General features: G+C 44.8%; 2 protein-coding genes across 8 annotated transcripts; both read left to right on the top strand.

Annotated features, from left to right (window-relative positions):
* The first annotated feature begins 1324 nt into the window (after positions 1-1324).
* CLASRP (CLK4 associating serine/arginine rich protein) lies at positions 1325-27417 on the top strand. Of its 4 annotated transcripts, none has more exons than XM_072125574.1 (21): positions 1325-1516; positions 7661-7788; positions 8941-9038; positions 9125-9226; positions 9958-10037; positions 10609-10693; positions 10811-10947; positions 11267-11363; positions 11649-11727; positions 11941-12014; positions 13651-13692; positions 13899-14108; positions 15105-15365; positions 16972-17130; positions 18313-18352; positions 18791-18851; positions 19085-19143; positions 19242-19288; positions 25410-25489; positions 26867-26891; positions 27082-27417. In XM_072125574.1, the coding sequence occupies exons 2-21, from the start codon at positions 7672-7674 to the stop codon at positions 27125-27127; spliced, it is 1899 nt and encodes a 632-aa protein (XP_071981675.1). In that variant the 5' UTR covers positions 1325-1516; positions 7661-7671; the 3' UTR covers positions 27128-27417. The 4 variants fall into 4 exon arrangements, 3 of the variants coding, with proteins under 3 accessions (XP_071981675.1, XP_071981674.1, XP_071981673.1); XM_072125573.1 differs by lacking the exon at positions 1325-1516 and adding an exon at positions 2100-2109 and having other exon boundaries at positions 27085-27417; XM_072125572.1 differs by lacking the exon at positions 1325-1516 and adding an exon at positions 2100-2109.
* Positions 20785-24669, top strand: LOC140076689 (uncharacterized). Of its 4 annotated transcripts, none has more exons than XM_072123339.1 (2): positions 20785-21815; positions 22266-24669. In XM_072123339.1, the coding sequence occupies exon 2, from the start codon at positions 22364-22366 to the stop codon at positions 24365-24367; it is 2004 nt and encodes a 667-aa protein (XP_071979440.1). In that variant the 5' UTR covers positions 20785-21815; positions 22266-22363; the 3' UTR covers positions 24368-24669. The 4 variants fall into 4 exon arrangements, with proteins under 4 accessions (XP_071979440.1, XP_071979438.1, XP_071979439.1 ...); XM_072123337.1 differs by having other exon boundaries at positions 21472-23392; positions 23501-24669; XM_072123338.1 differs by having other exon boundaries at positions 21472-23610; positions 23860-24669.
* Positions 27418-27710: the final 293 nt, after the last annotated feature.

Below are 27710 nucleotides of genomic sequence, written 5' to 3'. Positions count from 1 at the left end.
CCCATGTCTCCTTTTCTACATCATGCCTACCTCACCTGTCCCCTTTCCTTTAGCTGCCCCCACCCTTTGCTTCCAATGTCCCCTTTCCCAGCCGAACACTCCCCGCAGCAGTCTTCTCCTCTGCATTAATGCATGGCTCTATTGTCGGTAGACAGGATGTGATGACATCATGGCGCTCGCTGTCAATGGAGCAGTGCATTAGCGTGGAAATTAAGTAAAGGAAGAGAAGACTGCTGCAGGGGAACAAGGAAGTTGAATATTGTGTGTGTGTGTGTATATATATATATATATATATATATATATATATATATATATATATATATATATATATATATATATATATATTTTTTTTTTTTAACAGAAGTCGGCTGCAGAGCGCAACCAGGTGTTTGGCCACGGACCAGTGGTTGGGGAAAACACTGCTTTATACTGGTGGAATGCTGCCCCCTGCAGACAGATGGCTTTATGTATTACTTGGTGCATAACTAGAACACTTTTACCTCCGACTCTTTAGACAATGGGGTAGATTTATCAAGCTGTCTGAAAGTCAGAATATTTCTAGTTGCCCATGGCAACCAATCGCAGCTCAGCTTTAAAATATTCATGAGCACTAGTTGCCATGGGCAACTAGAAATATTCTGACTTTCAGACAGCTTAATCTGCCCCATTGGGGCAGATTTACTTACCAGGCCCATTCGCGATCCAGCGGCGCGTTCTCTGCGGTGGATTCGGGTCCGGCCGGGATTTATTAAGGTAGCTCCTCCGAAGTCCACCAGGTGGCACTGCTGCGCTGAAGAGCATCGGAACGCACTGGAATATACCGAGCCGGGCTGAGTGAAGGTAAGTGCAATTTTCGCAACACATTTTTTTTTTTTTTTTAAATGCGGCGTTTTTTCCGAATCTGTCAGGTTTTCGTTCGGCCACGCCCTCCGATTTTCGTCGCGTTCATACCGGCGCCAATGCGCCACTATGCGATCACGTGCGCCAAAATCCCCGGGCAATTCAGGGAAAATCAGCGCAAATCGGAAATATTCGGGTAACACACGAATCGGGCCCTTAGTAATAAGACCAATCAGAGCTCAGCTTTCATTTTCCCGCAGCTGAAACTCATGATAAATCTCCCCATAATGTGTATGTGTGTGTACAAATTTAACTCTAAAACTGGTAGTAAAAGGTTGGTCACCAACAAAATGGCTTCCTCACTCTCTTGCAACTAAAAAAAAAAAAAGACCAGCCACAGGAGACAGCCACGTGACTCCATAACTAATCGCCGCGAGGGCGTGGTTAGCGCGAAGGGGAGTTCTGGGTAAAACACGCGTCTCTGGAGCTATAGCACGCTGCACAGCGGCCGGTGGTAGTGGTGCAGTATTCTAGTTCGCCGGTTCGGTAACTTGTAAGTTTCAATGGGATGTGACGTCACGTTAAGGGCATAAACCACGCCTACATTTAACTTCACTGTAACCGGGAGTAGCTCTGCCGCAGTTACGTCATTTCCGGTCTGCAGGAGAAGCCGCTGGTGAGTGGGGGCTGCATAGTGTGCGCTGTTCTAGGGGGGCAGGAGTAGTCGCTGACCGGCCCCGCTGTGGTGGTAGTATACGGACATATACGGACATGGCAGGTACGTGCTGCCGCCATGCGGGCTCTTCCCGGTGTATCATGGGAAGGCCCGGGCTCCCATGACAGCTGCCTCCATGTGAGATGTCACTATAGAGACAGACATGAATATACAGGCTGTGGGCAAGCACCAGGGTGGTGCAATCATCTGCAGAGTCAGATGGGGTAGGAATCATATGTAGATCGTCTCCCCTCGCTGTGGCGCTCCCTCGTTACGGTGCCTGCTCTGAGGTGGTCCATTGCCCCCCTCGTTACGGTGCCTGCTCTGTGACGGTCCCTTGCCCCCCCCCCTTCGTTACAGTGCCTGCTCTGTGACGGTCCCTTACCCCCCCCCCCCTCGTTACGGTGCCCGCTCTGTGACGGTCTATTGCCCCCCCCCCCCCCCTCGTTACGGTGCCCGCTCTGTGACGGTCCATTGCCCCCCCCTCGTTACGGTGCCCGCTCTGAAACGGCCCCGCTGTGGTGGTAGTATACGGACATATACGGACATGGCAGGTACGTGCTGCCGCCATGCGGGCTCTTCCCGGTGTATCATGGGAAGGCCCTGGCTCCCATGACAGCTGCCTCCATGTGAGATGTCACTATAGAGACAGACATGAATATACAGGCTGTGGGCAAGCACCAGGGTGGTGCAATCATCTGCAGAGTCAGATGGTGTAGGAATCATATGTAGATCGTCTCCCCTCGCTGTGGCGCTCCCTCGTTACGGTGCCTGCTCTGTGGCGGTCCCTTGCCCCCCCTCGTTACGGTGCCTGCTCTGTGGCGGTCCCTTGCCCCCCCTCGTTACGGTGCCTGCTCTGTGACGGTCCCTTGCCCCCCCCCCCCCTTCGTTACGGTGCCTGCTCTGTGACGGTCCCTTGCCCCCCCCCCCCCCCCCTTCGTTACAGTGCCTGCTCTGTGACGGTCCCTTACCCCCCCCCCTCGTTACGGTGCCCGCTCTGTGACGGTCTATTGCCCCCCCCCCCTCGTTACGGTGCCCGCTCTGTGACGGTCCATTGCCCCCCCCTCGTTACGGTGCCCGCTCTGAAACGGTCCCTTGCCCCCCCCCCCTAGTTATGGTGCCCGCTCTGTGACGGTCCCTTGCCCCCCCCTCGTTATGGTGCCCGCTCTGCGACGGTCCCTTGCCCCCCCCTCGTTACGGTGCCCGCTCTGAAACGGTCCCTTGCCCCCCCCCCCCTCGTTATGGTGCCCGCTCTGTGACGGTCCCTTGCCCCCCCCTCGTTATGGTGCCCGCTCTGCGACGGTCCCTTGCCCCCCCCTCGTTATGGTGCCCGCTCTGCGACGGTCCCTTGCCCCCCCCCCCTCGTTATGGTGCCCGCTCTGCGACGGTCCCTTGCCCCCCTCCCTCGTTACGGTGCCCGCTCTGTGATGGTCCCTTGCCCCCCCCCCCCTCGTTACGGTGCCCGCTCTGTGACGGTCCCTTGCCCCCCCCTCGTTACTGTGCCCGCTCTGCGACGGTCCCTTGCCCCCCCCCCCTCGTTACAGTGCCCGCTCTATGACGGTCCCTTGCCCCCCCCTCCTCACTATGTATAATTTGCTGTAGCTGCTGATTTTGAGTTATAGAATAGTATATTTCCCGCGCCTGTGACCTCAGTCTAACATTTCAAAGGTTAAAAGCCGGCGCTGCACCCACAGAAAACAATTGACAAGCTCCCAGATGGAAAACCTGCAGTGCAGGTTAGGGAAAAAGTGGGAAAGGAAAGCATGCCGCTCACTCACTTAGTTTTAGTGTGGATATCTCTTATGCGTAGAGTCCTGTCGGCAGACAAATTGTAGTAGGAGAAAGAGTTGTATCCAGAATTACAAGAGGAATAAAAACGTACATTTAACCCCTTGACGCTGAAGCCACTTTTCACCTTCCTGACACGGCCCATTTTTTCAAATCTGCCCTGTGTCACTATAAGTGGTTATAACTTTGAAACGCTTTAACATATCCAAGTGATTTTAAAATTGTTTTCTCGTGACACTTTGTACTTCATGTTAGTTGAAAAATTTTGGTGGTATGCTTTGCATTTATTTATGAGAAAATCAGATATTTGGTGAAAATTTGGAAAAATTCTCGATTTTCGAACTTCAAAATGTTCTACTTTTTCCACACATGAGTCATAACACCAGAAAACGTAATAACTAACATTCACTAAATGTCTAATTTATGTGTCCATGGTTTTTTATGCATACTCTTATATTTGTAGGATGTTATGGGGCTTTGAACGTTAGGTGCAATTTTTCACATTTTCATAAAAAACCCAAAATCCTGCTATTGAGGGACCTGCTCAGGTTTCAAGTCACTTGAAAGGCCTAAATAAAAGTAACACCCCATAAATTACCCCATTATAGAAATTACATCCCACAACATATGTAAAACAACTTTTATGAAGTTTGTTAACCCTTTAATTGTTTTACAGGGGTTAAAACAAAATCGGATACAATTTTGAAAGTACATTTTTTTGGGCTAAAATTATGTGTTTTTCAAAAAATTTACAAATTCTCAGTGGATAAAATGCCAAAACGCTCCACAAAATTTGATACCCAATCCCTCCCGCGTATAACAATACCCCATATGTGGTGGTAACCTGCTGTATGGGCACACGCCAGGGCATTGAGGGGGAGCTGCGCCATTCAGAGCAGATTATGCATTGTCACATTTTATTGGCTATACAATCTTTATTTTTTTAGCAATTTGTACATATAAGGGCTTATTTTTTGCGACATGAGATGCACTTTACAAATACTTCATTTTAGTGGGTCATTAGCTTATTGATGAGATTTTATTAACTCTTGAATGTATGGGTGAAAAGAAAATTGTCAATTTTGGTTTCCTTTCTTTTTGTATTTTTTGGGGGTTTTACACCGTACAATAAAAATATTATAATATCTTTATTCTACAGATCACTACGATTACGGTGATACCTCATTTATATAGTTTTTCATTTTTACAATTTTACTGGAAAAAAACTAATATAGAGGAAATCTCATTTGTTTTTGCATCGCCATCTTTACGGAGATATAACGCTAATATTTTTCGGTTGACAGAGCTAGTTTAGGGCTTATTTTTTGCATGTTGTTGTTCTTTTCAGTGATACCATTTTGGCGTACATAACTTTTTTTTGATCACTTTTTAGAACATTTTTGTGAAGAGATTCTATGAAAAATGGACATTTTTGGCGAGTTTTTCGTGTTTTGTTTTTACGGCGTTCACCGAGCGGGTCCAGTAATGTTACTAAGTTATTGTACAGATTGTTACGGACGCGGCGATACCAAATATGTGGGGTTTTTCTGGTGATTTTGTGTTTTATTACTTTATTAGATATGTATAGGGAATGTTTGTGTTTAGGGGACTTTAACTTTATTTAATTAATTCTTTTTATTAATAAATGTATGTATGAAGTGTTTTTAACATTTTTTTTACTTTAACAGGTTGGCTTGAAAAAGCGATCCTCTGATCGCTTGTTCAAGCTCTTCTTCATATAATACAGTGTAATACAGATGTATTACACTGTATTATGTGACACACTAAGCATGCTGCGCATGCTCAGTGTGTCACAGACGGGTCCTGCCAGGAGGCAGGACCCAGCTCCCGGAAGAAGCTGCGTATCCCCGGGGCAGTGGCAGACCCCGGGGATGACAGCGGAGGATCGGACCCCCCCCGGTAAATCCCACAGGGGGGTCCGATTTGGCGCATGGGACCCTTGCACGCCGCGATCACACAAGACCGCGGCGTGAAAGGGGTTAATAAGGAAACTCCGATCGCGGGTACTAGAGACGGGTGCCAGCTGTAACATACAGCTGGCACCCCATGTTTCTGGTACCGGCTCCGTTTAGGAGCCGGTACCAGAAGCATGACGTAATAATACTGCAAATTGCGGGAACGCACCTCCCGCCATGCTGTATTATTACGTCAAATGTCGGGAAGGGGTTAAAGGAAACCTACCACTTGTAGTTAGTGTTTTAAACCGCGGTATCGCGGTTTAAAACACTTTTTAAACGTTGTAGCCGGCGCAGGCAGGTACGCGCTCGGCGCTTACCCTGCGCGCGGCTACATAGGAAGTGAATGAGAGCCGCGCGCATGGTAAGCGCCGAGCGCGTACCTGCCTGCGCCGGCTATAAAGTTTAAAACACTAACGAAAATAAGCTCCGGCACCAGCTCACCCTGAGCTGGTGCCCGATATTGCCATCGGAAACCTGCCACTACAAGTGGTAGGTTTCCTTTAAGTCTTCATTAAAATGGTAGAGTAATGCACAGGACTGCGGAGCAGCAGTGCAGTCACTCTGCTGTCAGGGATTTACTGCCAACATATGGATGAGATTTTGTACAATGCCGTCCGCTGTGCTGTTATTACATTTTTGGGCACCTTTTAAAAGGAACCAGTCATGAGGGTTTAGGTCCACAAGCCTCCTCCAACTTGTCATCCAGGACCGTGGTGTAGCAGCTGCACTTCTGTGCACGTGGAATATGAAGAACGGATGTTCCCGGGGCTCGAAGTTGAAATCCAAATGTGTTTATTTATTCCTTCAATTCTAGAATCATAGTATATACATCCATGGAGCTTGTCCAAGGGCCTGAATAACCTGCCTACATGTTGAGTCTTTAATTGTAGGAATAAACAAACACATTTTGATTGCAACCTCAAGCTCCAGGGACAACTTTTCTACATATTGTTTTCCAGGACTGGGACAAGATCTCAGCAATGTCCGTCTATATTCCAGAGAGCTCAACCTTGCACAGAAAAAGATTCAATTGAAGAAGAATCACACTGGCCTGACCAGTAGTGTCCCATAGAACAAGAACACCATCATAGGTTACCTGCTATACCTGACCCGCAGGGCAACATTTTAACCAGGAGGGGGCATCGCAACATGCCTCTTCTCTTCCTCACTGGTCAAATAATAAAACATTTCCCAGGATATCATTGTGATGCTGGCGCTATTTTGCCTAACAGGTTTGTAGTGGTATGTGGGCCTTAATTATCATACCCACTTCCCTTTAACCCCTTACTGACGTGTGACGTATCTGTACGTCACATGCTGGCTTGATTTTAACTCATTCATAATAAATGATGTGGAAAATCCCAGTAATGTAGTATGGAAGTATATGGTAGGATCAATCAGACAACCTAGGGTTAAAGTACCCTAGGGCAGTGGTGGCGAACCTATGGCACGGGTGCTAGAGGCGGCACTCAGAGCCCTTTCTGTGGGCACCCGGGTCATCACCCTAGTTCACTAGACAGAACTCAAAGAATCTGCCTGCAGTTCCAAGCCACTTAAAAGATGCTGCTTTCAGACATATTTTGTTACTTGCTTGTCTACTTACAACTGTAGGAAGAGTGAGAATAAGTAGACAGGGCAGAATTATTTTTGGAGGACCTCCTGCAGGCCCCACGATTCTCTGTGTACAGAGGGACACTGGAAAGAAGCTAAAATGATGCAAATTTTCCATCTTTCTACTGTGTTGCTGTCCTCAGGAGACCAATATGATTGAAAGTTGTTGAAGAACAGGGAGCAATAACTTAATGCTTTAATTTTTGGTTGGCACCACTCGATAAATAAGGGGGTTGGGTTGCAGTTTGGGCACTCGGCCGCTAAAAGGTTCGCCATCACTGCCCTAGGGGGGTCTGAAAAATAGTAAAGAAAAGTAAAGAAATTTTAATAAAAAACCTTAATATTCAAATCACCCCCTTCACCTAGAACTGATATAAATATAAATAAACACTAAAAATCATCACCGTTAGGTATCGCCTTGTCCCAAAATGTCCCATAAAACAAAATATAACGGCAAAAGTCGAAAATGACACTTTTTTTTTTTTATGGATTTTTGAAGTTATGGAGTGAAAAATGAAAACACAATGATGCTTAAAATTTTCCCCCCATTCAGATAAAGTCGCTTCTAGATGGCTAAATCTAAGCAATTCAGCATGTAAGAAAGTGCATCCGGCTCTACATCCACTCCAGTGTTTAAATTATTCCTGAATTATAATATTATCTAATATCTAGATTATAATCTCATAATATGTTTTAAAATGTACTTAAAATTTTCCCATCCCTCTAGTAAATTGTCGGATGAAGACTGGTTCGAGGATGTGGCATGAAGCTCGTAAACACGAGCGGAAGCTTCGGGGGATGATGGTGGATTATAAAAAGCGGGCAGAGCGCCGGCGAGAATACTATGAAAAGATTGTAAGTAAAATGTTTGGGTTTTTTTTTATTTTTTGCTTAATTGTGATGCTCATATATTGCTTGTATTATCACAACAGCCCCTGTTCATATTACTTAGGGGGGAATAAATTAAGAGCTTCTTCCCATTGGTAAAAGCAGGGAACTGCTTCAAACTCTGGACATTTTACAGAAGGAGGTATCATGAGCCAATAGGATTTGAGATCCCAGAGCTCTGCTTCATAAAGCAAGCTTAACAAGTGGCCAGCCTTATAGGGAACACTTTTGATTTGACCATTTAATGCTCAAAACAGTGTTATGTATTGACCCTGGTGATCTGTGTCACCATAACTTTTTGTGTTAGTAGCAGCAGGACTGTGAAAAAAAAAATTCAGAATTATAGTAGGACTTGTACTCTGGTTGCACTAGTGTGTGTGTGAGATCTACTACTGCTCACAGCCCCTCCTCCCTGATTACCTGCTGTAGTATTCAAACAGAAGGCGGCCTGTGCTGTGTTTAATGGACATCTACCATCAGATTTACTGAAGTTAGACTGCACACACCTCAGTGCTTGTACTATAGCAGAGTCCGTGGCCCAGTTTTTCTTATGTAATGTAATGGCTGATTTCTTCTAAAAAAAAAAAAACTTCATAAAAATATGTAAATTAACGGGAGGTGCTCTGGCTAAGCTGAGCACTTCCTAGCTCTGCCATGTGATAAGCTATGCTGCTCCCGCTCTCTTCATTTTAGCCTAGTCCCGCCCACCTACCTGCAGAGAGCCGGTGGCAGGCATGCATATCTTATCACATGGCGTAGACTGGTTCCATATTTTTAGAAGTATACTAAAGTATGAACACTTGAGTTTGAGCAGTCAACTATCAGTAAATTTGATGGTAAATGCCATGATTTCACACAGCAGTGCTCAAAGTCCAGCTACAATCCTGGAATATATAATTTTTCACACACTCATATCAAGTTATGCACAGACCTCTGCAGATTTATATGGTCAAAACTGATGACACATTCCCTTTAAACATATATGAAAATATATACCAGGTAATTATCTGTGGTAGGTATGGACTGGACACTCGCTTTAATTATAAAACAGCAAGCTGTGGCCGAACATGACAGAATATTTCTGTGCTTCTACTAATTTTCTATATATTTTCCCCATAGAAAAAAGACCCGGCCCAGTTCCTTCAGGTCCATGGACGATCCTGTAAGATACATTTGGATTCTGCTGTGGCTCTTGCTGCTGAAAGTCCTGTTAACATGTGCGTGTCCAGACCACCAGAATTTTTTTTTTTTTAATAATACCGCTAGAATTAGATTCCTAAACTTTGCTTATATTTTTGTCTAGGATGCCTTGGCAGGGCGACCCGAACAACATGATCGACCGGTTTGATGTCCGCGCTCATCTTGACTATATCCCAGAATATAAACCTCCTCTCCTTACAACAATGTGAGCGATTATCTTTACCTCTGTGTTTTTCAGACCAATGTCATGAAGATTTTACATAAATATCCAATGCTTTCTAGAATTACATATCAGTGGCTCCAGATCTCAGCGAGTATAAATAATCGTTGGGCCTTTTAGCCAAGTGTTAGCTTGGAGGCAATAAGGAAATTCAACCTGTTGCCTTCTGAATTATTTTTCTTACTGGGACTCAAGTGGTGTGAAAATGACTACCTGCTTTTACTCTCCTTGGTCTCTCCTGTGGTCTAGTTCAGCGCCTTCCATCACCACAGTTGGTATACTGAGGCTCAGTAGTGACGTGTTGACAGCGTGAACCCTATAGGTTGTATTAGGATGTAGTAAGTGCTCGCTGTCAGTGTGACGTCACAGCTGAGACTCCTTTCAGGCTGCCATTGTGTTTGCAAGTGTGTGGCACGTCTTCCACACATGGCACTGTACTGTTCCGTGCATGGGAGAAAGATAGAGCATGCTCTCTTTCTCCGTACATACTCCGTGCATTGCTATGGAGAGGGGAGGGGTTTACAGCCGTTAGTGGGAAAGTATCCAGAGTCTACACCAACATCAATGATGTCAGAGTGACCCCGGACATAAGGACAGAGGAAAGTTCATCTTCTTTATTTAAATTCCCACACCCTTCAATCTCTGTAAACTTCTTCATTGTGATCTAATGTTTTTAAATTTTATGATGAGCTTTTTATTGTTCCTGCCATTCCCAGAACACCGGAACAAGAAGCCGATGACCGAAAGTGTAATTATGAACGTTACCGTGGGCTGGTTCAGAATGACTTTGCTGGAAGTATGTAAAAGTGTTCCTTTTTTTTTTTTTTTCTTTTACATTGATTATAGGAAATCTACCATTTTGTTTTTATTAATTATGAACCTACAATGCTGTGGCTACATTGATGCAGAAATGTATCTTGTTTAATCCCTGAATTGAGGGGTTTTGCTGAAAAACAATTATAAAATTATGATAATGAGGCTCCTGTCGTTCCTGTGGCTGCCCCAGCGCTTCTCCTCGTACCCTAATTTTGCACTGCTCCAGAGAACGCTGTAATCACTGTGTTGCGGCAGAAGTTGCTGCTGCTGCAGCAGCTGCTGTGTATTAGTCATCCAGCTCTTAATTTCCTGTGTCTGAGGCAGCCATTCATGGGATGAAGCGGGTCCCGAGATCACCAACAACTTTGGGTGAAAAGCCTGAAATTGGAAATGCCAATATAATTCTTACCCTGGCCCCATGGGGGGTTTCATGTTAACGGAAACCCCCTTTAAATGTTCAGAGTTTTCTGAAATCTTAACGAAAAATTTAAAACAGAAAACAAAAATGGATCATGGATGTGTTTTTATACTGTTGTATTTTACTTCCATAGTTTCTGAAGAGCAGTGTCTGTACCAGATTTATATTGATGAACTTTATGGTGGCCTACAGAGACCAGGAGATGATGAAAAGAAGAGGCAAGTTTCATTAAAAAAAAATCACAATGTCCATTTTTTCTTACGTACAGTGAATGCAAAAAACTGGTTTTCTTTATTTTTCTGGTATAAATGTCAGTATTCTTTGTGTTACAATAGGTTGGCTGAGAAGAAAGCTTCCATTGGTTACACATACGAGGACAGCACGGTGGCCGATTTAGGAGACTCTGACAAAGAGGAAGACGATTCTGATGATGAGAGCAAATCTGATGAAGATGAAGTCATCCCTGACATCGGTATTGCACATTTTCTATAATTGCCATTTTACTTGCGCTCCTACAGTACTGGGGGTCTTGTGTCTTGCTAGGGGAGCAGAATCAGAATGAAGCAGATATATTCTCCTTGTCTTGGCTTTCCTACCTTCTTTCCAAAGTCATAGGAAAAGGTTCATTAATACTTTTTGTACATACATGGAGTTCTTCTGATCTCCTGCTAATGATACTAATGACCTATCCTATGGGGATCAATGTATGACAATTTTGTAAATCCTTGTTTGTGCAATTGGAAATGAATGTGCTGCTTATACCCTAACTAATCCTAATCTGTTGTTTTCAGATGTGGAAGTAGATGTTGATGATATAACGGAAGAGCAGATTGCTGATCTGAACAAGCAGGCAACCACTTATGGGATGGCTGAAGGAGACTTTGTCAGGTACTTGTTAAGGTTGCAACAAAGAAGATGCAATCTGCTGGTCTAGCACAATATGCAGCTTCTTGTTCTATACTGCTGCTTCATTGACCTAGGCATTTAACCTTTGCATTGGGCTATTATAGTGTCGGCACAGTCATGTTTGTGGCCTGCAGTACCTTTGACAGCCATATATACATATTAATGTCACGTATGAAGTCGATGGTAGAGCAATAATAGGTACTGCAATAAAGTACAAAATGTATATGCACTCACCATAATTAATCCCCGGTGCTTTGTGTCTTGCAGGATGCTACGTAAAGATAAAGAAGAGTCAGAAGCAATAAAACACGCTAAAGCTTTGGAAGAGGAGAAGGCCATGTATTCTGTAAGGATCTGCACCAAAAGACAGCTGGACGTGACATGGTTCATAGCAACAGGCCTGATCTCTGCAGACCGTAATTTTCCCACATCACCCTCTATAATTTGGACTTATCATTAGTACAATTGCTCCAATTAATGCCCTGAAACCCTTCTCATTTATTAAATATTGTCAGGCAAAGGATCACCATATTGTAAACCCATCTCTGTGTAATTCTAGGGGAGGCGTTCCCGGCGGCAGCGAAGAGAGTTTAGAGAAAAACGACTGAAAGGAAGAAAGATTAGTCCACCCAGGTAAAAGGGAAATTGCTTCTTTAAAGGGGTTGTTACAAATTATCCACTATCCACATGGACCTCCACTGATTAGGAGAATACAACCTCCAGCCATGCAGAGAACAGAGCCCCATGCTCACTAATTTATGGTGAGGCACGATGAGCCGCTCTATTTAATAGCGTAGGAGTGTCAGAAACTGCAGGGCGCAGCACTCCATTATCTTCTGCGCTTCCATTTACTGTTTGGGTGAGTGCCGTAGATACTGGAGCTTTGTCATTTCCAAAACTTATACTGTTGAATTGTGCAATTCTCTGGTTTGCTGGATCCCTGTACTTGCGATCGGGGTGGAACCCAGCAGGCAGACCCTCAGAAATGAGGTAGTTAAACCCTATACCCCGTTGGTGTCACTTAGAGAACAATTGATCATTTTGTGCTAATTGTAGCTCCTATAAGCAAAAAGTTCTCTTCTCCACACCGCAGTATTGCTGATTGGTGGTATAGAAAATAAACTTCTCGGCCTCCCATAGATCACTGCTAAACTTTTTCTTTAAGGAAAGGATAGTTTATTAGTAATGCATATGCATGAGCTCTGTGCAACTGGCCCGAACTTAATTTCAGCCATGAGACATTCAGGTTATATGCAAAAATTGTACACAGGATCAAGAATACATTATCCAGTCAGTAATTAACCCAATATGCTATTACAGCATTAACACCCAATCAGAAGTATGTGGTGTAAAGAGGATGTTAGTGAAACTTGGGTATGTGATCAGCCTACATCAGCAGATGTGGGGCACCAGCATTAGTTCTTTAAATTAAGCAGAAACAGTTTTTTTCAGGACATGAGTGCCTGCCTCATTGGTCAAAAGCAAATGAGAGAATGTAAATAAACAGTCAGGTGTTTGTCATATTTTTGCTAATTGAGTGAAACTACCATAAAATAAACATGAGAATTCAGATGTTTCTTTTTATTCATCCTGCATTGAACAGGAGGCAAAAATACTTACGTATTTCCAGATCTATCGGTACCTGTGGTGGGTACACTGGCAGCAGGGTGCGATTTTGGTAGCTGCTATAAGATAATCATCGGAATGTAAGGAGCACACACTCCTGACATGACTCTACTATTCCCTCACCACCCCCCCACCCCTGTAGTCACTGGAATGGACCTTGGTCCTGCATCTGCCGCTGACATTTCTAGTGCTAGTTCTAGTGCTCCCTGGGTGCAAGTCGGCAATAAATTTAGTGCAGGTGGGAGCTCTGGCTTCACTGCCTAATTAACTGCCATCACTAACAAAAGTAATATGGACGCTGGAGAGTTGCCCAGCTTCCTGATGCTGTCAGAAAGAGCAGTAAGCAGACAGGGCAGCATCCAGAGGCCGAGTAACTTTCCATTCGTGAAGGTGACTATGCTGCGCTCTCTGGAGAGTTGCGCCACCTCCGGATGCCACCAGTTTGCTTCAGGTCAACAAAAACATCTCACCATGTAATATGTTATCCATCACAGTCCTATCCTATGACTAGAGGATAACTCAAACTACCAGCAACCCCTTTAAGTGGTAAATAAAAAAGCTTTAATTTTTTTTGGTGGGCAATAAACTGATGACTAAACAATAAAACAGTTAAGATTTGTAATAATTTATTTTGTTTCCACAGCTATGCCCGACGAGACAGTCCTACATATGATCCTTACAGAAGGTTAGTAGAAATTGCTATAAAATGAATTAAAGGGCATCTACCACCAGGATGGTAGGCTCCATTTACACCTCTGGAGCCCCTCAGGCTTATTTGCATAGTCCCTCATCCTGGTGGTAGATGCCCTTTAAAGTGAATGTGATGTGTAGTGAAGTAGACAATTAAATACCTAACTTTTTTACAATTTTTTTTTTTTTTTTTTTGTGCAGGTCCCAATCGGAGTCTTCATCTGCTTCCCGTTCTCGCTCTCCAAGCCAAGGGCGTGAGGAAGCAATTACTTTTATAACCAGCTTTGGGGGCAGTGATGATGAATCAGCTTCTGGCCCTGCAGCTCAAACCCCGGCAAGCAGTGGCAACAAAAGGGCCCCACATTCTCAGGCCCCTGGGACTTCTTCTTCAGGTCGTAAAGAGGCCTCCCGGTCGGTAACTTTCGATTCTCCCCAGCCGTATGTCGTATGGGTCGGACTTTACGGGGGAGGGCGGGAGGCCCAGAGTCTTCTGCATTAGAAGGGCCGGAACTCCCCAACCGGTAATTGGAATGGGGCAGTAATGCTTTTATCTATATATGGCCCTGTTTTTTTCAGTTGTTACAAAAGATTTTAAAGCTCTAACATGAAAGAGCCATTTCCAATAGTGGCAAAATATATAAAAAGGTCCATAATGGATGATCAGATCTTACAAGAACTGAGGATGGCCATCATAAGCATTTTTTTGCCATGTTACTGCTAAAGTGAACTAGTTGTATCCCACCTGACCACACTTTTTTCGGCTTTATGATCACCATCAACGTACATGATTAAATGAGATATAGAAAGGAAATTTAATATTAAGGATATGTCATCAGTATTCCCCCTTCCTCCAGATCATTCGATTATAGAAGCGGCTGCCTTTTCAGTATATACCACTGGTGTAGGAGCTCTCTCTGGGTTGCTTCCTTATAGGGATGGGGCAGTTTTAGAAGAACTCTTTGCGTTACTGCTGGTGTCACTGGGTTTTCGGGATTGATATTGATGACCTATCCTTTACAGTGCTCCTCCTCTTCACTATTACATAGTTGTCGAGGTCATACAACGCATATAAAAATTAGGAAAATCAGTAAAAGATTACTTTTCTGTTTGCATATCTACCAACTATTTTGTCAATTCATTTTCATTTTCCTCTGAAGAAAGTTTGTCTAGTTTATTTAGAACTGGTAAGTAAGGTCTTTCCCATTTGCCAATCCTGGCAACCAGCGGGTAACTACTGTCTATGCTGGTTGTAAGCAGTGAACAACCAGAATGTATTAATTTTACTATGAATATGTTTTTTCCACATTGTTGTACTTGTGTGTAGATTAGTATAGTGTGATTAGACTGGTTTATAACCAATGTACAATTTAACTTCTACAATTTATCTCTTCTAACTTCCATCCTTAGACGGAGGTCCACCTCGTCGTCATCTTCTTCATCTTCCTCTACATCATCCAGCTCCAGAACATCTTCCAGGTCCAGATCTAGCTCCAGATCAAGGAGAGATAGTCGTAGGCGTCGATCAGGATCACGTACTCGTTCTCGTAGATATTCTCGCAGCCCTGTAAGAAGGTATTCTGGTGGAGGAGGAACAAGGGACAGCAGGAAATATTCCAGATCGAGGTCACCCGACCGTGATCGATATTATGGAGACAGGCGCAGATCTCGGTACGTTGTATGTAAACAGCTCTTCTACAGTGGTTACGGAAAGTATTCAGCCCCTTTAAATTTTTCACTTAGCTTCATTGCATCCAATTGGTAAGCTCCAAAAACTTTTCTTTCTTTTTTTTTTGCTCATTAATGTAAACTCTGCCCCCCATCTTGATAGTAAAAAGCAGATTTGTAAAGTTTTTAACATTTTTTAAACTAGATAAACTGAAATATCACATGGTCACAGACCCTTTGCTGTTACAGTCATATCTAACAAACATTCTGTCCATTTCCTCCTGATCCCCCTTGAGATGGTTCTGCTCCTTCTGTCCAGTTGTGTTTAATTAAACTGATTGGACTTGGTAAGGAAAGGCACACGCCTGTCTATATAAGACCTTACAGCTCACTTTTCATGTCAGAGCACATGAGAATCATGAGGTCTAAGGAACTACCCAAAGGAGCTCAGAGACAGAATTGTGGCAAGGCACTGATCTGGCCAAGGTTACAAAAGAATTTCTGCAGCATTCAGGGTGTCTAAGAACACAGTGGCCTCCATAAACCTTAAATGGAAGAAGTTTGGGATGACCCCAACTCTTCCTCAACCTGGCCATCCAGCCAAACTTAAACAATTGTGTGGGAAGAGCCGTGATGAGAGAGGTAAAAAAGAACCCTAAAATCACTGTGGCTGATCTCCAGGGATGCAGTAGGGAGATGGGAGTAAGTTCCACAAAGTTTGCTGCAGCCTCAAACAGTTGAGTCTGCCGACAGCAGCCTCTTCTCAGTGCAAGACATTTAAAAGCCGCATGCAGTGTGCAAAAAAACATATGAAGGACTCTTAATATGAGAAATAAGATTCTCTGGTCTGATGAGATGTAGATTGAACTTTTTGTTAACTCTAAGCGGTATGTGTGGAGAAAACCTGGTACTGCTCATTACCTGCAGGGACAGGACGACTGGTTGTAATTGAAGGATCAGTATATGCGGCCAAGTAGAGATATCCTGTATGAAAACCTCTGGACCTCGGACTGGGCCAAGGATTTACCTTCAACAAGACAATGACCCTAAGCACACAGCTAAAATAACAAAAGCAGATGCTTCAGAACATCTCTGTGACCATTCCTGACTGGTCCAGTCAGAGCCCAATGCAGCATCTCTGGAGAGACTTGAAAATGACTTCCAGCAACATTCACCATCCAACCTGAGGGAACTGGAAAGGATCTGCAAGAAAAAGGCAGAGGATCCCCAAATCCTGGTGTAAAGAACTTTTTACATTATTCCGAAGAAGACTCATGTCTGTACCAGCTCCAAAGCTTCTTCAACTCCATACTGAGCAAAGGAGCTGAAAACTTATGACCATGTGATATTTGAGTTTTTCTTGTTTAATAAATTAGCAAAAATATTTAAATTTCAGGGTTTTTTTTCTGTCTGGAGGGGACAGAGTGCACACTAACAAGCATAATTTCCGTTCCCACTGTATGTCTTGTTTAATTGCGATTCCATGAGTATAGTTTTCCTGTATATTGAGGATAAAGACTTGGACATCTGGTTCCTTTCTATCTGCTACACATCTGCTTATCCATTGTTTTATGATCTCTTTCTTTGATGGTCTTTTTTTATTTTGTAGAAGTCGTTCACGGTCCCCTGACCGCTATGGGCGTGGCGCAAAAACAAGTGGACGTCATCAAGGCAGTAGCCAAAGTAGTATTTCTAGGAGTCCTTCTCCAAATAGAGAGAGAGGAGCTGGAAGGACAGTGTCACCAGCAGTGGGAGAGCGATTGAAAAGGTTAGAAATCTGCAATCAAAAAATTCAGAAATGTATAGCTGTTGTCATATCAGATGATTCCTTCAATATTAGAGACTTGTACGTCCCCCATTTACCCGTTGGGAGTCTTTGAAGGGCTAAAAATTGATGACCTATAATTTATTGATTGCTTATCTGTAGGAGAGCTGGGAGCCATAGACCCCATTAATCTGATTAATGGACTCATTCACACAAACTTCATGGGGACCAATATGTGGCCGCTCCATTTGTGGCCCATGTAGGTACCTATTGATGTCTACGGCGCCCAGTCACTGTGTATCTCACCGCACCGTGGCACTGCATGGCGAAGTATAGGACATGTCCTATATTACGGCGTGTTATGTCATCCGCCGGTCGCTTCTCTATGGAAAGGGGTTAGCAGCGCTCATCCCTCCTCCTCTCCAGCGTGCGTCTGTATGTTTGCCCTGGCTACAGGTGAATGTACCCTAAAATGGTCCAAATTTGGCAGAGTAAGGCTACATACATACAAATGTAGAAATTGCTTTCCAATGATTAAACAGACTGCACATGGATATATTTTTTATTTTTATGTGCTCGTACACACGTCCTTGGTTTTGATGACCCAGTGTGGGACCTGACTGCTCAGGCCAGAAATCATACAGCACGTCCTGTTCCTGGTTTTCTAAAGTCATCTACTGTGAGTGGGACCTCACATACTTATGGCACATAGGACTCTCTGCCGATACTGTAACAGCAGCTCGGTTGGCAGAGAAGTGAATACTGAGTGAGAACTCCTATCCAGTGCAATGTGTGTAGTCCTTGGGATTGACCAACATACAGGTCCGTTTCTGGTCTTCTACTGTTTTAGAGGGAGACTGCTGTGGTTGACCTGCATTATAGACGTCTAAGGCCTCATGTACACAAAGATATGCCCTCCCAGGCTGTAGCCTGCGCACGCATACAGCAGGGTGTAGGAGGGAGCAGTGGCGGCCGCTCCTTACCCCTCCCCTCTACATTGAAAGCCAAGTTCTGGCCCAGCTCGGTCATGGTGCGGTGGTCACCACACTGTGAGCAAGGGCCATAGATGTCAGGGGCCATATGTTTGTCTGCATGAGCCCTAAGTGAGTGTGTTTGTGTATAGAGGCATAAGAATATATAATCGTACAAGCATGTACTAAATGTGTCCTGTCTGTCTTGTTCCAGGCCAGAACTTGCAGTTTCCAGAGAGAGCGGAGCAGCCAAAGTCAGTAAGAATTCTACCGCTTTGTTGATTGACGCAGGATGCGGTGTTGTGGTTAGCAAGCATGTGTATTGCACAGAGCATGGCGTGTATATCCATCCTTATGTTGTAATAAGCCATTTGCTGATGACACTTGCACCTCCGGCTGATGACCTAAATCAGTATGATGTTGTTATACTGTAGAATCTTTATAGTAAGAGACGCTTATTACAAAGTGGGGGTATGTATGGTGGGCTAACGTGAATATTCCTAAAAGAGCCCAAGTAAGCTTCAATGCAGATTCTTTTACTTTTTTTTGTTTTTTTTTGTTTTGTTTTTATTGTTAACATTTTTCTCTTTCTAAAAGCAGAAATTCTCCTGTGTATCTGATGCCTTCGCCTTCCCTAGTGCAACCGCTTTGCTTCCAGTACTAATGCAATGAATTGCTTTTCAATCTTCTAGGCCAAGTTAACTCCACAGGAAAAGCTTAAACTTCGTATGCAGAAAGCCTTAAACAAGCAATGTAAGTCTCTTAGAGGTCAGAGGTGTTTTCATTTTCTCTAGACATTATATGACCTCAGCTAATTTTATGCTACTCATCCTTATCCTATATGTGAAATCTGTAAACCGGAGCTGATAGTTCTTAGTTGGGTGCTGGTTCTGTTGGGTTCCCACCAGTATTGAAGTATTGTCCTTAGATATATTGATGAGTTCAATGTTTCAGACATAATTCGTTATAATTTATCTATATTTCAGACAAGGCAGATAAAAAGGCGGCACAAGAGAAGATCATACAGCAAGAACATGATCGACAGGTACGAGTTATTCTGCTCAGACTTTTTCTTAGAGCTGGTTTCTTTTGACATTTTTCTTTGTTTTCTATGTATTTTATATTCTGTTTCATTTCTATTAGGAGCGGGAGGATGAGCTCCGAGCTATGGCACGGAAGATTCGCATGAAGTGGGTGAAATAACATGGTTTTCTGTACCTCTATTAGCTTTGTTATTCCACTGAACTAAACATTGCATTCACCGCGTTCATGCTTATTACCAAAATGGTTGGGAAGTAGCGAGTGTTAAAGAAGCTATTATTTCCATAACGTCCCCCATGACGGCCCACTAGGAGGATGACCCTTGACCTCTGTAGGGACAGGAAGCAGAGAGGTTAAAAGCCTCCCCCCACATCCTCCCGCCAGTGTCTTCCTGTCCCTACAGGGGTCAGGTCAAGAGAGGGTCTCTCTCCTCCTAAGGGGGGGGGGGGACGTTTTGAAAAAAAAAAAAAAAAAACGGAGAAGGATCTCCATACTCACCAAGCCTTACCTGGGGTTACGCCGACTGCGGTCCAAGTTCCCCTCCGGACAGATCCTCGGTTAGCCCGGCGGCTGCGGGCTCTCCCTGGAAGTTATCTTCGTTCCGGCTGGCGTCCTCTCCGGCGGGCTGGTCACCAGACTCTCGCGCGGACGCAGGAAACTACGTTTCCCAGAATTCCCCCTGTTCGATGACGACTTCCGGTCGCGACCGGAAGTGACCGCGGACCGGGCGCGGGACGCAGTAGGAGCCACCGACAGGGGGATGGGCTCCCCATGCAGGTATTTAAATCCTCAAATAGCGGGTAGTCAGTTGGTCTGAGGTCTATGACTCGTTTTCTTCTTGGCCGGCCGTCCCAGACATCATAATGGCTGATGAGGCAGACTTGGGCCTACTCCACCCCCCGGTGCACGTGAGTGGTGCTGTATGGCAACATATACAACTGTTTTTTGTGTGAGCTCCAAGTCATTGTCTCCTTGCCTTCCTTCCCTAGGAGCAAGTTTCTAAGGGGAAAGGCAAGGAAGAGAAATCAGGAAAGGAAAAGAGTAGAGAAAAACCTGAAAAAAGCAGGATTCCTGTTAAAAAATGCAGTATGTGCTTCCGTACACTACTAGAGGGCTATAAGAAACCGATCTGCAGACTCTGCATAGAAGAATTCATGCGGGAGGAGAAAACGTCTTTTATGGACGAGCTTAAGTCCTTTATAGACGAGAAGGTGGTTTCTTCAGTGGCGGCGGCTACGCAGGGAGCCCCACCCCCACGTAAGAAAGCTCGGATAGTATCGGCTTCCTCCTCAGAGGAAGAAGAGGGGTGTATTTCAGACTCTCCCTCCTGCTCTCTGGCGGGAGACCAGGATCATCAGGATCGTGAGCAAGCAACATGTTCCCGCTACTTATTCCAAAATGAGGATCTGGACGATCTTCTGAAAGCTATGAGAGATACATTGAACCTCGAGGACGAGGAACCCCCTCTTTCTCGCGAAGATGAACTATTTGGGGGACTCAAAGCCAGGAAACAGCGTGTCTTTCCCCTCAATGATACCCTTAGGGGTCTAATTAGTCAGGAATGGAGAGACCCTGAGAGGAAAATCGCGGTCTCTAAGAATTTCAGGAAACGCTTAGTCTTCGACCCTGAAGAGGCAAAGGATTGGGACTCGTTCCCCAAAGTTGATGTACAGGTTTCCAAGGTCTCTAGGAAGATGGACCTGCCCTTTGAAGATTCGGCTCAGTTAAGAGACCCAATGGACAGGAAATCAGAAGCCCTTTTAAAGAAAGCGTGGGAAACTTCCATGCTAAGCCTAAAATCGAACTTAGGAGCCACTTCGGTAGCAAGAACACTATATTTCTGGCTGGGGAAATTAGAGTCCCATATCCGGGAGGGTACTCCCAGAGAAGACTTACTGGAAAGCATACCATTGTTAAGATCTGCTACTGCCTTCCTTGCTGACGCATCTGCCGAAGGAATAAGGTTTGCTGCAAAAGAAGGAGCTCTTACCAATGCCACCAGGAGGGCCTTATGGCTGAAACAGTGGAGCGGGGACATCCGCTCTAAATCCAAATTGTGCAGCATTCCTTTCTCCGGAGACTTTGTGTTCGGACCCGAATTGGACGCTATACTCGAAAAGGCGTCCGACAGAAAAAGGGGATTTCCAGAGTCCAAAACAGTACCCAAGAAATCTTCCTTTCGTCCTTTTAGGAACACCGGAGAGACTTACCGTGGCAAAGGTAAGCAAGGACGGTGGAGTTATCCCAAAGGAGGAAGGGGAAGGGGGTTCCTTTTCTCTAACCTCCCAGAGGGTCCAGGAAACAAGAAACAATGACGCCAGAGTGGGGGGGCGTCTCCTGGGATTCCTATCCCAGTGGACAAAGGTCACCTCGAATCCCTGGGTACTATCTATCTTGGAATCAGGCTACAGGATAGAATTCTCATCACCCCCCCCTTCTCCAAGGTTTGTCGCTCCCTTACCCTCTCTCTCTCATTCTACACATTCCTTCATTTGGCAGGAAGTGTTTCATCTAATCCACATGGGAGTGGTGGTGCCGGTCCCTCAAGAACAAGAAAAATTGGGATTCTACTCCCCGTTGTTCCTTGTCAAAAAACCAGACGGATCAAATCGCCTAATTATCAACTTGAAAGAGCTAAACCGCTTCATCGTTTACAGAAGATTTCGCATGGAGTCGGTAAGAACAGCTACCCAACTTATTCACACAGGCTCCTATATGTGCACTTTAGATCTAAAAGACGCATATTACCATGTACCTATTCACCCCTCATCTCAGAGATTCCTAAGATTCTCGGTTCTCTCTCCCGAGGGCTCTGTCTTACACTTTCAATTCCGTGCACTTCCATTCGGTATTTCATCGGCTCCAAGGGTCTTTACCAAGATCATGGTGGAGGTGGTAGCCTTTTTAAGACTACAAGACATATCAATCATCCCTTACCTAGACGATTTGCTAATTATAGGGAAAGACAAACAAAAACTAATCTTGGCAAGAGAGTCTTCCCTAAGAATTTTAACAGAGTTGGGGTGGTTAATCAACCTGAAAAAATCAAGTTTAGTACCCTCCACTCGAAAGACCTTTCTAGGGATCATTCTAGACTCAACTCACCAAATGTCTTTTCTTCCTCAGGAGAAAATATCCAACATAAGGCATCAGATTCGTTCATTCAGACGGAAGGACTCTGTACCAGTCAGACAGGCGATGAAGATCCTGGGGCTCCTCACAGCATGCCTACCTGCGGTCGCCTGGAGTCAGAGCCATACTCGGATCCTTCAGAGTTGGATCCTAACCTTCTGGAACAGGAAGTCTTCAGGTCTAGACAAGAAGATCCGGATTCCTTCCTTTGTAAAGAGGGACCTGCTGTGGTGGATGGAATCAAGGAACCTAGAGAAAGGAGTATGTTGGCACCACCTCCCAACCATCACCATAGTGACGGACGCAAGCAGCTCAGGCTGGGGAGCAATCCTTCCTTCCCACTACGAGCAGGGGTCCTGGACTCTAGCCCAAGCAAAAAGCAGCTCAAACTACAGGGAGTTAAGAGCGGTCTGGGAAGCGCTAAGATCGAACACAGCCTATCTGAGGGATCATCATATCCACATTCTCTCGGACAACGTCTCGACAGTGTCCTATTTAAGGAGACAAGGGGGTACAAGATCTCCAGTATTATCGAGTCTGGCTCGTACCATCTTCCAGTGGGCGGAAGAAAACATCCTTTCCATCTCTGCCACCCATTTGAAGGGATCCCTCAACAGAGAAGCGGATTATCTCAGCAGGAGAGAGATCCTACCGAACGAATGGTGTCTCAACCAGGAAATCTTCCTACATCTAACCAGCGTCTGGGGCATGCCCCAAATAGACCTATTCGCCACGAGGGAGAATTCAAAATGCCAACAATACTTCTCTCTGGAGGCCGGCGAGTCCAGAGATCACTTGGACGCGTTCAGCCATCGTTGGAGCGGAAGTCTTATGTATGCCTTTCCCCCAATTCCCCTAATTGCGAGAGTACTCAGGAAAATCTTGCTCGACCGGTCAAGGGTGATCCTGATCTGCCCAAACTGGCCAAAAAGAAGCTGGTACCCACTGCTGAGGTCCCTATCTGTCCAGCAACCCTTTATTCTACCGATTCAGAAGGACCTGCTATACCAAGGTCCGATTTTCCATCCCGATCCAGGAAGACTCCGTCTGGCGGCTTGGATCCTGAGTTCGAGTTCCTAAGGTCCCAAGGTCTCTCTCGGGCCGTAATAACTACGTTGAAGGCAAGTAGGAAAAAGGTTACTTTCGCCATATACCATAAGATATGGAAAAAGTTTGTGACCTTTTGTGGGGCTAATCCCCCCTCTCAGTCTAACCCAAATATTTTACAGGTACTAGACTTCCTGCAAAAAGGACTAGAAATTGGTCTTTCTACTAGCACTTTGAAAGTCCAAATTTCGGCTCTGAGCGCATTCTTCGACCAACCCCTGGCGGACCACAGGTGGGTCAAAAGATTTATTGCTGCTGCAAATAGAATTAGGCCTCAGGTTCTGAAACGGGTTCCCTCCTGGGATCTCTCCCTGGTTCTAGATGCTCTCTCCAGGCCTCCCTTTGAGCCTTTAAAAGACGCTAGTATAAAAAACCTAACCTTAAAAACTTCCTTATTAGTAGCTGTGACCTCAGCTAGAAGGCTGGGGGAACTCCAAGCCATTTCTATTAGAGAACCCTATATGTGTATTCTCCCTGACAGGATAACTTTGACTCTGGATCCAAGCTTTGTTCCTAAAGTGGCGTCCAGGTTTCACAAGAACCAAGAAATAATTCTTCCATCATTCTACGGGAATCCTTCTTCAAGCAAGGAATTGGAGTGGCATTCCCTGGATGTAAGGCGCTCGGTCTTAGAGTACTTAAAAGCTACGAAACCTTGGCGCAAAGATCACAATCTCTTTGTTCAGTTTCAGGGGAAGAACAAAGGGGTAAAGGCATCCAAAACCACGATCGCCAGATGGTTAAAGACTGCCATAGCCTCCTGTTACACAGAACAAGGGAAGGAAGTTCCTCCTAACCTTAAAGCCCATTCCACCAGAGCCATATCCGCCTCCTGGGCAGAGAAGAGGGGCGCTTCTCTTGAACAAATCTGCAGAGCCGCCACCTGGGTTTCTTCATCCACCTTTGCAAAACACTATCGGCTGGACTTACCCAACTCACAGGATCTCGCCTTCGGTCAGAAGGTTCTCCAGGCTGTGGTCCCACCCTAACTCTACTAATTTTGTAGATCTCCTAGTGGGCCGTCATGGGGGACGTTATGGAAATTGTGAATTAGACTCACCGGTAATTCGGTTTCCATCTAGTCCTCCATGACGGCCTATATATTTTTCCCTCCCATGTTTCTTTCACTTCTTTGAAAATTCTGTATGTGATTCTAACAAGACAGAATAAAAATATGTTGTATCTTCCACTGGTGTAGTTATTTGGTAGACACTGGCGGGAGGATGTGGGGGGAGGCTTTTAACCTCTCTGCTTCCTGTCCCTACAGAGGTCAAGGGTCATCCTCCTAGTGGGCCGTCATGGAGGACTAGATGGAAACCGAATTACCGGTGAGTCTAATTCACAATTTTTACTGATGTGATGGTAGATAAGGTCAACAGTGTTGATCCAGAGTAAGGCTGAATTCACACCGCCGTAGCACGACGGGCACACGGCAGCGCGGGGAGAGGAGGAGGAGGTGAGCGCACGGCGCCGTAATACGGGGAAAGATAGGACATGTCCTATCTTTCCCCGGGCTACGGAGCGGTACGGTGCCGCACGTGTGCTGCACCGTACCGCTCCCGTAGAGGGCCATGAGCCCATAGAAGTGTATGGGGGACGTATATCGGCCGTATATACGTCGGCCGTATATACGTCCCCCATACTGTAGTGTGAATGTAGCCTTACAGTTATAGACTTACAGTAAAGATAAACGGAAGCGTAATGTGTTTGGCACAATTCATCAGGGACAGAGTAGTGTAGTGCTGGCACATCCTAATAACTTGCAAGATGTTATCGGTGATCTCCGAGATGATGGAAGAAGGGAGGGATTCTACTTTTTAGAGAGGGCAATTTGTAGCCATTCAACAACCATACACCAGCCTAAAGGGATTGATGGAAGTCAAGTGAGGGCTGGAATAACTAATATTACACATTTGGTAACCGATCAGTCTACGTTAGGAGTGGACAATGTAGATTTTAGATTATATTCAGGCACCATGTACTGTAGTTCCGCTCCACTTAGTAATGTCAAATGTTATTGTTTCTTTTCAGAGAACGAGAACGTCGCGAGAGAGAACGCGATGAGTGGGAAAGACATTACACAAGAAGCCGGTCTCCGTCACCAAGACACAGTAAGCGATTTTTATTGTGCTTATAGTTATTATATGGTGTTCTGGAACTTTCAAAAAGGGTTGCCAGAAGTATTGGAGGAGATGTCACTGCTGCTTCGCCAGTTTTCTGGTGGATAAACCTTATACAGGCGGTCTCTGACTTAAAGGCGTATTCTCACAAACTAAAGTTGCTGAGTAACTAACTTGCTGAACAGTGGGGGTCTCAGTGTTGAGACCCCCACAGATTGCGAAAACGAGGGGTCCCTCGGAGCAGATGGCCACGCATGACCGTTCTGCTCCATTAATCTCTATGGAGCTGACGGAAATTGCAGAGCGCCGCGCTCACCAATCTGTCAGCTCCATAGAGATTAATGGGACAGAACAATCGTGCACAGCCGTCCGCTCCATTAGTCTGAGGATTGGCAAGGGCTCTAACGGAGGTATGTGGGACCCCATCGGACCCCTTGTTTTCGTGATTTGTAAGGGTCTTGGCATGGAGACCCCCACTGCTCATCAAGTTAGGCCCTATCCCATGGAAAACCCCTTTAAGGACACCCGACTCAGACTACCCCTAGTTACAGACGGACCCCTCTGCCCCCTGTGACCTCTGGTGAAGCTCTCTGGATGCTTTACTTTAGTCCCAGGCTGCAATCATCAGCTGTAAGAGTGATGCCACATGTCACGTTTTTGGACAGTTTTAAAGCATTTTTTTTTCAGTCCATTTATTGAATGTTCACCATGTGTTTGGCAGGTTTTAATGTGTTTCACAGCTGCCTACACTTGAAATGAAGATAAACAGGTCCAAAACAGCCAAACGCATGATAAACCTTTAAAACGCATGCGGTTTTAAAGTGCATGCAGATTTAAACTGATTGAAAAAGCATGCTTTAAAACGGTACAAAAACGTGACGTGTGGCATCACCCTAAGGTGTCTGTAATGAACCTTCATGACAGCATGGGACAAAAAAAAAAGAAAAGAAAGATTCTGAAAGTTTGTTCTATCTTACCCGTGAATGCCTGGCCCAGCACATTTACCATAGTTTCCAGAGACTATAGTAGAAAACTTCTCCAGTTATGATCTGGTCTAAAGTTTGGACTTGGCACAGTTTGTGCCCATATTCACTAAGAGGCTGTAGGCTGGTGGAAGTTGAATGAATCTCCCCCATTGTGTTAGAGTTGCTCTGTCGTTAAAAATGTCACTGTACATTTATTGTATCTGTGCTTTATTGGGAATAAAACTGATCTGTCACAAGTTGTGGTGGGAATCTTAGCTGTAAGTTTCATGGGCAAGGGGATATGGCCCTGTTGGCTTTCTTCAGAGCTATAAGGCAATAAGGAGGCAATAAGACTCTTACCATAGCATATTATTATATAATATTATACTCTTTCTTATTGCAGGTCGGGATCACAGCTCTTCAAAAAGGTAATAACCGAGGCTCGGGACACCTGCGCTACAGCTTATGTCTACATCACATCACTGCTATATCAGAAGACCATCTGTGATCCAGCTATTTCCTTTACATAATCCGCCATCCACCGTGGGCATATTGTATACTAGAGCCACAGCGATCAACCGATCGCCCCCATGTGTAATAATTTTTTATTCTTTTTAGCAGGAGATCACGTTCAAGATCCAGGAGCCCACATCATAGACACTAACCGGGCAAGGTTCTTGGTGACTCTGTCCTTGTATTATATGTCACATTTTTAAGTAAGAAGTTCACTGTGTACATTCCCTATATTGGACTATGTGGAGCCTGAAAGGATGTTTTATAAAGAGAAAACCTGTGTGACCTCCGTATACTAACACTATCTAGACTGAACACTTACATTACATGTACTTGTAGGCAGTGGCAGGTCCTCTATAAACTCTCCATCTTGTAGATGTCTCTTATTTTGCCCTGATGAGGTTTCGAGGGTTTTTTCCTTTTTTTTTTTTTTTTTTTTTTTTTTTTTCCCAATCAAAGTTTTTCTAATTCTTTGAATACAAGTAAATGGCACATAAGGTCGTGGTCATAGGAGTGATTTGCCACAGTACACAAATGATGGTTCCCATTGGGCAGTAGTCAGTCATGTGACCACTGCAGCCACTGATTGGCTGGAGCAGTCACATGCAAAGAATGTAGTTTTCATGCAGAAAGTTTTATTTTCAGTACTCGGCTTACAATTAAAAAGAAATGGCCTACAAGATGCTGGGGTTTATGACATAACTTTTAGTAACAGGTTTCCTTTAACATTTTGT

This window comes from Engystomops pustulosus, chromosome 9 (assembly GCF_040894005.1).
Source record: "Engystomops pustulosus chromosome 9, aEngPut4.maternal, whole genome shotgun sequence".
NCBI classification, from domain to species: Eukaryota; Metazoa; Chordata; class Amphibia; order Anura; family Leptodactylidae; genus Engystomops; species Engystomops pustulosus.
The sequence above is the reverse complement of the archived record's forward strand: the minus strand, read 5'-3'. Positions and strand labels throughout refer to the sequence as shown.

Coding starts and splice junctions, on each gene's coding strand:
- CLASRP (XM_072125572.1), top strand. Junction 7,789..8,940: donor GAGAATACTATGAAAAGATT/GTAAGTAAAATG, acceptor TTTTCCCCATAG/AAAAAAGACCCGGCCCAGTT. Junction 25,490..26,866: donor GTCTCCGTCACCAAGACACA/GTAAGCGATTTT, acceptor TTCTTATTGCAG/GTCGGGATCACAGCTCTTCA.
- LOC140076689 (XM_072123339.1), top strand. CDS start 22,364: ATGCCTACCTGCGGTCGCCTGGAGTCAGAGCCATACTCGGATCCTTCA.